Consider the following 14,408-nt stretch of genomic DNA (forward strand, 5'->3'; position numbering starts at 1 on the left):
CCCATGGTCCGGTCTTCGTGCCCCCGATTCGTTTTTCTTCTAATGTCACTTCTCGTTATCGTGACGTAAAGGTAATGTAAGCCGTGGTCGTTTGAGGTTGAACACAGCCTCAGTCCTTGCCGAGATCCAGACCCATAGCGTGAAGGGAAAGCGGTGTCATCAACGGCTTGATGGGTAAATCACCGTTGCTGACAATGGGCCAATAAACAAAATTAAGTTCATTATTCACGATTCGAAGTGATGGACCTCTATGCGCGGTTCATGCTGCTCATTATCTAAGACAAATCAGAAAGCGGCAAGAGGGAGTGAAATTAGATGTCAAAAATAATATGGTTTAATGGAGGTCGATATTAACGGTGCACAATTTAGAAATGAACCACAGAAACATAAACACACCTAGCTGGCTTTTGTTGATTAGACAACACTTTTGTCGTTCGTTTATTAAACTACCCCAATAGCGATAACTGTTTAGAATTGATGTTTGAGAAACTACCCATTGGAACAAACTCTTCTGATTCATCGAATCAAATATATATATTAGCTTGTAATGATATCAAATAGGAGCTAAATGGAACCAAATATGCGTAGTATTATGATCTAGGGACTACTGCATCAACCTTGTGGGCGGGTTGGTCGTCCGTGCTATACGCCATGATTACCATGACTTAGTCCTACCCTTCCGTTTCTTTGATCTGGCTTATATCGAAATCCTTGTAAGTGAAAACTCAAGGAATTGTTCTAACTTTTCGTTGACTTACCTGGCTCGCTTCGCACCTGTCTGTCGTTCGCCGCCGTCTCAGATAGCCTATTGCCGTTCAATTCAGTCAGATACAGACGGACAGTCCCTCTAGTGGCCATCCTGCGCGTCAGCACTGCCAGGGAACCATCGAGTGGATGTCGCAAAGGAGCAGTAGGAGTGCAAGCGCTTATCGTCACAGGAAATGTGTTGTTGTATCGACGGTAACAGCATAGGCCAAAAAGTCCTGCAAGTGCTGCTCATGGAACCCTCTTTTTTTCGTCCATAGCCGCGCGAGTAGTTGCATGACGACTCGATGGTAGCTGCTCTTGCCGCTACAACTAGTGTATTTGCGGTGAGGCCTTCGCCTGACAGCAGCAATAGCAGAGCAGTTTGCAGCTGACTGGAGGTTGGTGATCCTACCTTGCAGCTGGGCCTGGGCGCTTTCTTGTATGAGGAGGATGCAACGAACGTACAGACCAACCGACTGACTGGACCTATCTTCAGGTCCCACTCACGTTGCCTATGATTCCTACTAGCATACGCCACATGCATATCAGCGAACGAAATAATAGCGGAGTACACCGAGAATTGGGTAAGTTGTAGCAAGACGGCGAAGGGAAGCCGACGTCTACGAAGGTGACGGGCAAATGAACAGAAGGGAAAATTCAAAAAGACCCAAATTATGCCGCCCACAGCATAGAACGCTCTATTTGGAACGTCCGCCTTACGAATGCCACTGACGTTCTCATCAAATGCTGATCCTGGCATATTCGCGTGAATAGCACGAGTCATAAGAAGTTAGATTGCTATCGAAGGCGGTAAAACTCGCAAATAATAACACCGAGTAACACACGACGACAGTTTCAAGTAAAGAATAATTTCGAACAAAAACTAAACATTGTTTCAAATATTAGATAGTGATAGCTTCTGCTTTCTGATCTTATTTTGCGCATTTAGGTATTAATCTACACAACCATGGCGAGGCTACAATACCTTTTACAGAAGTAATCAACTGCACGTTCGTCTGACTAATTCATGACAAGATCATGTACAACTAGAATCAGTAAGTTCGCTAAGAATATCTTCAATTCAGCTTTCGAAATTCGCAAGTTACTAAATTAGCGACCTTCCTTATGTCACCGTGACAAATCAACCAGCAGAAACTATTAAAACATTTCCGTCATACCGTAAAAGTTTCTAAACATCAACTACATTTTCATTCATTTTGCGTCTGAGTGAAGTCGGTTTTGTTTCGACTGTTAACTCAAGACGTCATTTTCAGCTGACGTTAACGTTTTCACGGCAACTACACCGCGACAAACAGACGTTATCTGCGCCCCCTTCACTCCTAATTTACGATTTACCTAAGTAGCTTTCCTATGGTACTGAGTAGCTGTGCAAAAATCCGAATGTACAAGCCAGCTCGAGGATTCATCTCTCTATACAGCTGTTCCTGGAGATACCGGCGTTGGCCAGCTCCTGTCTAAACAGGCGATCTTAGTTAAGTGTGCTTCCTCAACTGGCCAAACGGATATTAGCATCGGATGTAAGTCTTTTACAAGAAATATAGGCACTAGATAGAATATAGAAAAGCTGTATCACTCGATCACAGTTCTAACAGTCACTTCCGCACGGTTGCGAAAAATTGTGCGTCCGCAGTTATGGCGCTCGCTTTTTGAGGTTGTGTCCTAATTTACCTTTAAATGATGGATGACTGTGCTCTTAGTTTGCTATCCAAGTGGATCCTCTTCTTTCATTTCACTTTATTAGCAAAATACGACCGAAAGTTACCCACTTCGTACTAAACGAACTTCTCGCTTGAACGACAAACTAAATTTACGTTTATTAATCCAATAAGTGATTTAGCTCGAATTGGTCCTACTCACCCGTGGGGCACTTAGGTGTGCAGGTCGAAATTTTATTTTGCAACGATTCTTTAATTCGACAGACCTTTATGTTCGGCAAATTAGCCCAGACTACACACGGATTGTGGCTGAATCGATAACAGTAGCAGTGGTTATCGTCAATTTTGTATATATGCATATATTACAAAAAAAACTATACGATCTATTGAGCGATTCCGGTCAGAGCCGTGAAAGAACAGACCGAGGAAGTACAGAGATCGTGACACATAGTTTTTAGCGTAATCGAGAGTACGCGATATGCAAACGCAAATTTTCTGCTAGGTTACAATTAAATTGGTGGGTTATACGAGGGCAGCTTTTGTTATTACGATCATTATCATGATCCTCGTTTTGGCGGAAAGCAACCAGGAAAGTCCTGGCTTCTCTGAGACTACGATGGCTAAAAATGTATTATGAAAAAGCTTTAGATTTCCGTACTGCGGCAGGCCGGTGTCAACAATAAAAAATGACCCGATCGTAGGCTTACACGATTGATTCATGTACGTTCCAATATTCCAGCGATGCAGGACCTTCTACCTTCTCACATATTCAACAGCTTTCCAGGACAGGATTTACGAAGAAAACAAATTTTGTTATACATTAGTGCTTTCTTTCCTTTACTTGGGAAGTCTGAATAATTTGTATTGTTATTGCTTTGTTATTTTCAGCTGTGACCTCTGCCATCCGCTACTGCTGGATGCTGACCAGTGTTGGTAGCGGATCGTACCCAAATGCTGTGGAGGCTGTATTTTCAGTATACGAAATGTACGGCAGCTGTTTTAGAGCCTTTTGCTAACCCGACCGTTTATGATGTTACTGTGACGATGCTAGTATGGCTATGTGCAGTTCGAGCTATTCTTTGATGCACCGAGCTCTACGTACATCGCTGCCCGCACGACAATCGTACCGCTATTAAAAATGCTCTTAAACTGTAAAACATAAATATTGTTATTGTGCATACAGCACGTGCAAAATCTGCACGTGCATGCACTGGTGAGCAATAAACTGTGACACCGTTTTCCTACAGAGAAGTCGTTATTCCTAGTTTTCCTATTGACCAGAATACTTGCACGAGGTAGCTAGCGTAATCTAAAATAACGAGCGCACGCCATAAATCATCTTGATCTTACTATTGTTTATTGAGATAGCAGATCGAATCAAATTGAACACAGCCTTCCTTGACTAGTGCAAAGAATCGAAGGATATTTGCAAAATATTCTAAATAAATAATCAGTCTATCCTAAACGCTCTATATGACCAAATAGTAGCCGTTATGCGACCTAGTTTTCGTACCGCAAAGGCAGTATAACTGAGGTGATATTAGTTAATAGTTAACTGCTTTGGGTTGATCGATACGCTTAAGCAATGCCCGGCCGGCGTCCGAACTCCCAATGGCGTTCCCGATTCCCGCTTAAACCATTTACTACCTTGACAGGTCTTATCATTTTTCCAGAGGAGTTCAGTGATGCGACGAAGTGAGAAGACATCTACACTGAAAATTCTTGCCGCTTCGCTGAATGCCTACGAAAAAGAATCACACCCTATAAAGTCGCGTACAGCAAGCCAAAACAGTGTTCGCCGTAAGAAAAAAAAATGGCCAAACTTCGCAGCTAAGTGACCTTCAAGTGTTTCAAGGAATAGAACGCGCCCATTTACAATGGCAAAATGTTTATATGTGTCTTTGTGACAGCCGTTTCCTGGTGTGTTCTACCATTGCATTTACATAAAGTCTATGGAATATTGAAGTCAAACTCCTTCTAAATCACAAAACCCTAAGTGTAAAAATTCCTACATGCCCACCGCGAAGATAAAGAGAAGCTTGCAGGAAGATAGGTGATCCAGTAACCATTTTTATTTACACGGACAGGTAAACCCGATAGGAGGCTATCGACGTGACCTTTTTGCAAAGGTTGTAATGGTATAATCAAACAAGTATAAGTTGATAACTTTGCATGTAGCCTACATGTGTGAAGCTATACGTTTTTCTGTGCATTTTTCAAGTTTTGCGTTTGTAGACTCAAAGGACAATGTTTTATTTAACTTTTGGAAATTCGCATACGACGTGGCCTCAAACGGCAAATTAGCAAATGGCCGATTTAAGCTGAACTGTAATAAAGAAGAAATGGTCAGGGTGCCTTTTTTCTCGCTCGGAGACGCCAGACAGACTATAATTTTGTTAACGGTTCGCCTATTTTCATTGAAGGTGGGGAACTATAGTTTAGTTTCAGTGCAATAGTAATTACATCCGTTGTCAAACAAGCGTTTCCAGTGTAGTGTTGTTGTCGGCTGAATCAAGCTGCGGCAGGCATCTCTTTCCGCCCTCGGAAGTCTCTGCAGTGGCTCCGCTGGGGTTCTCTGTTCCGAAGCAACGACCACGAAGAAGAAGAGGAGGTAGTATCGATTTCAAAGAGCAGAAAAACGAACGACCGCTCTTTGCAAACTCCTGAATCCTTGTGTGAGCGTTTTGTTTGCTCTTTTGTACGCTCCCGTCTTCCAAACAGGAACTAAGCCATTAGATCTAATCCAAACATCGTATAATCTCTCGAAAGCTGTATCAGTGACGCTGGATCGATCCATTTTACGCTGCTCTAAGGTTGTTAATATTCGCATAAATGGCGACCTATGTGTCCTGTTGTAGTGCATATTGTGTAACACGACTTCACGACCTTACGTATACACAGTGCCGCCGAACGCAAGAGAACATTTTGTTTCTTCCATAAACTTTATGTTAAGGTTACTAGTGATAAAAAAAAAGTTTCAAGATTAATATAAGTATTACGCAGAACGACGTAACCTATTCCAAACCGTTACGAATACGAATAGCTGCAGAGACTCCCTCCACAGGAAGACTGGTTTCTTCACGTCATGCACGGCCAGACTAAGTCCGTTGTTGTACGTAGATAGTTATCTATAATGTGGTCATTGTCTTTACTAAATGACCTTACCAATTATCTAAATAAAAGGCCACAAGGAAGGGTGATGTTGGTCACTTAAGACTACATAGAATCGCATGAAATCTAATTATCATCAAAATACGAGCAAACTGTTGCAGTTCTCGGGAGATGGTACCAGCACAACGTACCGATGTGCCTTAACCTTGTACACCTCGCGCAGCCGTTGAACATGCGATGCAGGTCATTGTTACGGGATTGCAGGAGCTTCAATGTCAAGATGTTTTGATAGTTCCTACTAGATATTCCATTTGGACTATGCTATTGAAGTCTAGCTATCACTAGTAAACAGGACTTCCGTGTTTTTTACTACTTACCCGTAATTAGAACGTGTCGTTGCTGTAGTGTGTGAAACACGTCCTGTATGTTTAAGGGTCCTTCCGTCACGTCATCTGAAGTTAGAAAAACAATAAACAACAACAACAACGAATACTCGTCACTTGTGGATTCTGTCAAGTGTTCGATTTAAATAAAGACAACGAAGCGAGCCTTTAGATGACTTTCTTTTCCCCCTTTCGCCATGTCTCTCTGTTTGTTTTATCGTCTGCTGGCACTAAGCAGTCCCCAGGGTTCCTACCTACAAACACATTCGCTTTTTAGACAATGCTTATTATTTAAAGGAAAAAAATACAGACAACTATAATTGTTGTTTAGACACACTTCTAGAAAAAAGGCTTTCCTTACAAATGCGATATTTTTCCAAAATAAATATTTTTTTTTTCGTCTCTTATCTTTGCGCCTGCAGAAATAACGGCCCTCTGGTCGATAAGCAATTACGGATGCGAACATAAAAAATTGTGGAATAGAACAAAGTTCATCTTGCATATGGTGCTTTATTTAATTACTTCGTTTGTAAGTTATGTTGGACGTCTGTGCGTGCAGAATTCGCATGAATGCAGACCATACAAGGGCTTTGGTTAAGCACGTCCAATATATGCCCAGCACTATGCAGTTACCCTATAGCGCCCCTACGATCCTGGCCATATATTACTGATAGGGTCTAACTAGTACCTTTCTTTTGTCGTTCGTCTAACATATAGCCTATATATTGATACTGGCGACAGCAGACATCGATGCTGCTAGTTTTACATGATGTAGGTTCTGTGTATCGGGGAAGCTCGTTAGGAATAAAGGATTAATAATAGCTTCAATTACCGAAGCAGCTGCAGTTCTTCTGATGGTGTAGTGGGTAGGCAATGTTTTTGCTTGCTAAATTTGAGGAAAGGTAGTAACTTAGGTTCGATTCGTACTGGAGGTCAAGAGTCTGAAGTTATGCCGAACAGCTTAGTTACCAGCCGTAAAAAAGCATTGTTTACTCATAGTAAAATACAGTAGGAACTGTAGCACATTTGCACGATGGACTTAGCCATCGATTTCCAACACATTCTTGATACGTTATATCTATTGAAGTTTTTTACAAATGGGAATAATAAGTTGCGTGCGAGCGTAACGTGAGTCGCATAAGCTAATCCCATTCTAAGAAGAACTTTTAGATTTTCTAAACCTGAAACTCCTACAACCTTTTTCTTTGATACACATACAAGATATTCCCTCCTGTACTCGAAAATCATTTGAAAAAGCCTAGAAATCATATCATTTTTTGAAAATACGCTTAATAAATTTACCCGATTTCTAACTCTGTCCAGCCTACGCAGTTTCTAACAGTTAAATTCCATCGTACATTGAGAATATCTATATCAATGTACATAAGTTGCTTTTGAGTTTCGATAATCTAGTTAAAAGTTATGTACCTTTCTACGAAGGCTGCACCAAGAGAATGCAATTTTGTACATGTAGAATTAACAAAGTCAACTTTACCAAGGATCAGCGGAATCATCACACAACTGTTGACATCGCGATGAAAGTGCCGCGTCATTGAAGTTGTGGCATTGACTAAGCAAGGTCCACTGTCATCGAGCGGCAGGGACGAGGACAGGGCGGGCGCGTACTATTTTGGGGAACAGATTTAGGTGACCCCTGCTAGATCGTCTAACTGTCTCTGTGGTTGTTACTAGTTTCATATGAAGACAACAGCAAAACTCCACAGGTCTAGCTTGTCTATGTCGATCTTCGCTTGGAGGCCTAAAGCTTATATTAATTTTAAGATATTCGTTTGTACTATGACCCTGCTTAGCCTTTCTAACAAACGACTTTGGCATTGTTTACTTTCACCATGTCTACACATGATTCTCTGTACCTATGCAGCCGAACTTAAATATTTAATTACTACGGCGTTAGTTAAGCTTTTGATATGCATCACGGTGGGTTGACGCAACCTCTCGATTATGCACGTATTCTCATTTTAACGTCTTTCCGAAAATAAAGGGGGTAAAAAATAGACTAGTATTTGAAGCTTATAGGATATGGAACAATTGTCGGTGTCATCTGGCAACGAAGTAAGCATTGCTGTGAGTTCTGTTGGCATTAACAGCATCAACTTGACTAATAAATACTAATGACGAGCTACTTGCTATAAAACATGGTAGCCTGTAAGCTGGGATGTCTTTCCTTTTTAGAAGGAGTTTCGCTGGAGGGCCAGTTCTACTCGGGGGCGGGGGGTCGTATACTTATATCGTACGTTCGAAAGCGACCTAGACAGCAAGTTTTATATTAAACGCTTTTACAACCATATTTTAGACAAGTATCGTTCGTAGTCTTTCTCTTGTTTGAGTAAGTCAAATTAATATTATGCTACTGTATTCGTCAATCTCATCCGTGAAACAGCGTGTCTCTAAATAGCCTATGATTAATGACAGCTCCCTATCATGTCCTAGGATACATCATAACAGGATCTTCATACACGTAAGATATAATAATACAATAAGATGGCAAAGCTTTTTTGCTTGTTTATAACTGGTTGGGGAACATAACAGCTCATTATGACATATGGGTAGAAACCTGTAGAATACTGCAGCGGCAGCAGTTTGTGTAAAATCGTAGAGATGTTTCTTCTCGTCGTTCATCTTTACGCGCAGTCCGGGCTGGGCTGGGATGGGATGAGATGTCGCTATCGTCTGGTTGTTAGGAGTTGTTGTTTCTGCCAGGGTATATAATATACAGTTATCACATATCGCAAAATCGCTTTCTCCAGATTTTTGTATGAGCAACGTGCTGCGTCCGTTCTGCCCCTAGACAAACTTTATAATGGCTTAGTAGTTATATTGTACTTGCCTCTACCTAGTCTTTTCATTGATCGCGTTGTCGTGCGCAGTCTTCTACGCAGAAAAGGGGTCGGGCCGAACTGTTAGCTAATAACTCTGTCAGGAGATACGGAACAGAAAAAAAAGGAAATCCGCTTCTTTCCCTTTCTCGTAAATTCAATGAACGGGCGAGCAAACGGCATACCGTCAGTAGATACTTCGGGGTGATAACATGGAAAGATGCTGATAGTCGGTTGAAGAAAATTGGTGCTGGGACTGGATACAGCGATAACGACCATTCAATTGGAACTTTCAAAGCATTCAAACAAAAAAGAAAGTCCGAATACAAATAACACCAGCCACACTAAAAACTTAAATAAAGGAATAAGCAGTTTGCTATTTGCGTTGAATTGGATCGGGTTAAGGCGTGTGCGAGAGCCAAGAGAGTATTGCATTGGTGTATCTTGTCCGCTGTATTTATTGTATTTTCTCCTGACGATTCTAGCACGTTCATTCTCGCGGCTTCACAGACGTACATATAAAATACACACACACACGAACTATCCACTCATTGACCAACTTCTACACGTGTGCGCAGACGACTGACTACTCTCGTATCTCCAGTACCCCCAACATGTAAACAAGGGGTCGTCTAGGCCTTGTACAACGAAACACGAAAAATATCTTGTTTTCATGGAATAAAATGCGCACAGTGAAGGAGCTGCGCGGAGACCGACCTGTTTTAACAGAAAGCTCGATTGCCTAGCAGTAGGCTGTGAACGGCCGACTGGAGAAGACTCAAAAGCTCCTTTTCGTTGCTATCGTTGGCCGCTCGAAGGGGATCCCTTATGTACCCGACTGAGGAACACCACGCTCTCTAAGCATTCCGCTTGACGAGAATACAGATAAAGGATAATGAAAAAGAGCAGTGTACGAAATTATCGTCGTGTACCAGAGAACGACGAGGACAGGTCAGACATCCCCTTCAGCCTACATCTCCACTTGGTTCAGAGAATTTGGTGCTTCTAGTTTTCTCGTACCAGCCGTTTCCAGCTTATTTTCCATACTTTTCCTTCTACTATCATCAGTCGCACGGTTGAAAAACAACGGACACGTACATACGACAAATAATTGGACTGACGATAGCTTGACAAGACGGAGTGATGAGAATGAGCTGTCTGCTAAAGCACAGTTGCGGGACCCAGACGCATGCCGAAAAGGCCGACTGAACCTTAGAGATCCAAGAGACTGGGCAGTGGACGACTGGGAATCGTTTCGCTAAGGTACTATCCCCGGAAAGCCGGGATACGAGCGGTTCATGTTATCGAATAACTGTCGTGAAGGGCATCGGTTGTTTGTTGCGCTTGTTCAGGACAGGACGGGTCTCAGGCCTTGTCTGATATCTTCTGAGGAAGGGAGTGAGCGTCGCAACGTTGTTGGTGCTATGGTACAATGTACCGAGAGGAAGCGACAGCGGCACTTAGCTAAAGGAACCCTGATTTGTCTTGCGGGCACTGATTTGTCGCACCGCGGTGACTACAACGAAGAATCGGAAGACGCATGTCATACATTCGCCCGTTGACGTGCATACACGCAGAGCTGTCCTGAGAAAAGTACAAGATGATGTTCTGGCGAAGAAAAGCAGAAAAAAAGGTTTACAAAGAAGCAGAGGTTGAGAAAAACAGTTTTCTTCCGGACCTTCTCTTTCCTGATGTTATGCGCAAAAACGCGTGAAAAGACGCAAGAGCATTGGACTTCCGCCTTCCATGCGGGCTTTCCGTGCTTCTTACAACATCGTCTTTTTGTGGACTGGACTGGGCACATGGAGAAATGCCTCTTGATAAGGCCTACTGCCTTCGCTATGGTTAAATGATGCTTAATTATGGCACAAAAAGCAAATAATACAAGGCACAAGTAAATCACCTTGTTTACACTAATTTAATTGCGTTCTGCTGCTTGTTGGCCTTTGATGTTCTAAAATGGGAAAGTTGAGTACTGTGTAATTACTAATAACCGTCACATGAAGTAATTTCACCTTGACTTATGACATTGGAAACTTTAGAGTTTGATTTTCCTTCCGGCCTGCATATTCTATTAAAAGGCTCAACGCTAAGGAAAAAGCTCACGGGGTAATTACTATCACGCGGCGCTCTTTTCTGGTTTTCAATTTGAGGTTTAGATCGTGAGCAGCAGGGGATATTTCTGTTGCTGTTTACTCATGTCTGAGCATAGCTCACTTACTTACAATGACGTATATGGGTCCAAATGTAGCCCCTTTGCGGTCTAAATTGTGTACATAAATAAGTGGTCGTGGCGAAGATATTCGTAACACAGTATATACTTCTTTAAGAAATCCATAAGCACAAAAGCATGACGATCTATATGTGTTCTATAGGAACAATTTGAAAATACATTATTAAGTAAGTATATTAACGTAAATGCAAGTGAGTTTGAGCTTTTTGAACTTTCGTCACCATCGTTCGCTTACTGCCAATCGAAATATGTACAGTTATTACCTAGAACTTACTGGTCTTCAGACTATAGTTTGCCTATTGTCCAGCTTTAGATGTCTGGAGTACGAGAGTCTATAAAGTTTCAAGAAATGATTTCGATACCATGTTAAGATTTTAGTTACATCTCGAGGCAATCTCTAATAGATACATGGTTCATGATGAACATTTCTAATTGTACATGTCTGCTATCAAAGTTCTTGTCGAGCAGTGTCAGGCGCTGCTGTGCGATAAAAGTGATTTAGCTCTGTTCACTAATCTGCTTCATACGGACCTTTGGGCATAATCGTCTCTAAGTGCCAACAGGACATGTCAGTCGTAATCCACGAATACGTACTAATGAACTATAGTGGAGGACACCTGCACTAGGCTTACAAACATGCCACGAGCTGATGCAATCAAACGTTCATTTTAGATTTATGTCTCTCCGGTTCACTTACATCCCTATACAAGGGTGACCGCCTGCGGCCATCGTAGAACATCTATTTTTGCCACAGTTCGATGCAAGAACTGATCACTGTTATAACGAAAGCCTCCACGTCTTTGTAAGTCCCTATGTGATACGTCTCCACGTTTTTGTTTTTGATTTCTACTTAAATCATGTGGCGCCAATCTATTCGTTTGACCTTATTGATTCGACGGGACAAACACGTATGGTACCTTTTAAATATTTTGTAGCGGGTAGACATCTAGCATTTCTGTCTGCGTTTAATTACTCATTTTCGCTCAAAGTCCTCTATAAGACTCGTTTTCAGCCTCAAAATTTGCTTCTTGGAGCTTGTTGAGCTTACCACTTACAGCGCTTCTGGTACGATAGTATATCCTTTATTTGACGCAAGATTTATACGGTAACCTATTTCTATCGCTGTAGTTCCAAGATACAGCTGATGTTCGCGAATCATAGAAAATTTTCTGCTTTTTCATGGCTTTGTTCGCGTCGTCTGCTAAAGGTTGACAACCGAGAGAATGAATGCAAATGTATGTCACAAGCAAACAAAGGACTGTGGCAAAATCTCGAACGATTATAAAAATAGCGCCATTTTAAAATATTAGATTAAGATTTCACGCAATGTAATGTATGAGTTACAACAAGTACAAATCAATAATAGAGTATTTAGGTAAGTCAAAATGGTTCAACATAGTGATTCTTGATGTTTTACGTGCCGAAGCTGAAGAACGCATTAAATCTGAGATTGCTCTGTCTGATGCTTTGCGGCATTTTTTTCATCTAGAAGAGCATGTACAGTAATTTCGATCTGAGCTAATGGATTTGTCGTGTCACCTGGAGAAGCCCATCTGAAGACTTTTATCTGTAAACAATTCAAGTCGATCTCACTGTAAGGACTAAAATTTGCTTGTTGGATAGAGATAACTAGGAACTATGCTTATTCCATCGAGTGTAGGGAACAGCGTCGTTATTAGTTATTAAGCTTTATCGGATGCAATAGGATGTACCAGGACAAGCGTTTCTCCGCTTAATAAAGCAACTATTTAGTGCCATAGATCAAGCTCGTCATGTGCTCCAGTGCCAGTATTTAATGCACAAAACGATCTTACGCTGCAACGGTTACGAACGACGCCAATAGGACTCGTTTTTGTCCAATGCACCATCAAATCGAACCCGTACCTTTAAACCTCTAAATTCGCCCTCGGGCAGTACAGATTGTGTCGTGGGGCCTTTTAGTTCACTTTTGTACCGCCTTAAAGCACCTAGGAATTTAATTATAAATCTGCTTCAACCTGATAGGCGCCATAACAGATGGAGCTATACTCTGCTTTTTTAAATGTAGCTATAGAGTGAATATATATAATTTTTCAAAGATAGTTTTTTGTTCTTACGCATACAAAACGTTTTACGTTTATGATGTAAAAATAATATGTGTATGTATATATTTTATCTATTCATAAATATAGGGTGACAACAATAATAATATAAAATATAATTCTAAAGTAGTTTTAAATTAGCAACGGATGTATCTTAGTTTTCGTTAGTTTCAGGTTTGTAGCTAAAGGAGCAGTGTACCATAACAATCGATGGAATTAATATTATAATATGATATGATATTTATTCGGTTAATTAATGTCATCTTGAAAAACAAGTTGTGGATAATTTTATACTATGCAGTTTACTTAACGGCTTCATACAGTTCATTTCAGCCTACCTAGTTTTAAATTGTCGACCAAAAACGACAACAATTAATAGATTTCGTTTGGCAATGGTATACGGTGCTATAAAGCTCGGTCAAATAAATAACAAGCAGCGTTTTTTTGGTTAGCAGAAAGTATCGCGGTATGTAATTTTTGTTTTTATATATACACACATATAACAGCAGATACGCACACTGCCAATAAGATAATATTTTCACGTAAAGAAGTTAAGATGCTTACAGTTGTTTATCAGCGTTTATACTATATCAGATCTGCGATAACTATTGTCAGACACATCAATTTACCTTGATATAATATATGTTTCTAAATAAAACACACGTTAATCAATCACAAAATAAAGTATTGTTTCTTTTAAAAAATCTTTTTTTTCTGTTCTCAGTTATATATCATACGCTTTTAATTTTAAGATAAATAATTACCTTTGCGCTACTATATGAATTTTAACTAATCCGTAATAGTCAATTGGCTGTGGTTAGTACCATTCTAAAGACTTGAAAAGAGCGGTAAGCCATGTTATATCTATTCTACTTTCCAAAACAACCGTTAGTGATTATCAATAACCTTGCAGGTTCTGCCGAATCTATAATTGATAAGAAGAGACACCAGGTACTTGACGATATGGTCGCGATGTACATTAGTACTTGTTCCAACTGGAACAATTTTGCATAGAAGGCATATACCACATTGTACATTAGAACGATGTTCCGTGTCACTAAATTTCTCGTTTTATCCGCCCTGCCACAAAATGTATAACGTTTGTAGAATCACTTTCAGCAACCTTTAGCTTTTGAATCATAGAGCAGCGCCAGCTTTTTGATAGGCGAGTATTTAATTATTTACAGACTTCCAGCTCCTACGCGCACCCGTCATCATTTAAGGCCACTTTCTTAGGATATAAGAACATATACATACATACCTATAACATATACACCCACATACATATAACCGGTAAGCTCTCCTTGTAGTCCTGCGCACGGAACAAGAAACTAAGCATT

The 14,408-nt window shown here is 40.7% G+C and overlaps 1 protein-coding gene across 1 annotated transcript in view; it reads right to left on the minus strand.

Moving 5' to 3' along the window:
• The window catches only part of LOC111265950 (guanine nucleotide exchange factor DBS), a 155,049-nt gene that overhangs the window by 41,211 nt on the left and 99,430 nt on the right, over positions 1-14,408 (minus strand). Inside the window, exon 4 of the mRNA XM_086970739.1 lies at positions 5,912-5,986. Within this exon, the coding sequence (XP_086826865.1) occupies positions 5,912-5,986 (75 nt within the window). The remainder of the gene's footprint in view (positions 1-5,911; positions 5,987-14,408) is intronic.

The sequence above is a fragment of the Varroa jacobsoni genome, unplaced genomic scaffold, assembly GCF_002532875.2.
Source record: "Varroa jacobsoni isolate VJ856 unplaced genomic scaffold, vjacob_1.0 scaffold_1031, whole genome shotgun sequence".
Lineage (NCBI taxonomy): Eukaryota > Metazoa > Arthropoda > Arachnida > Mesostigmata > Varroidae > Varroa > Varroa jacobsoni.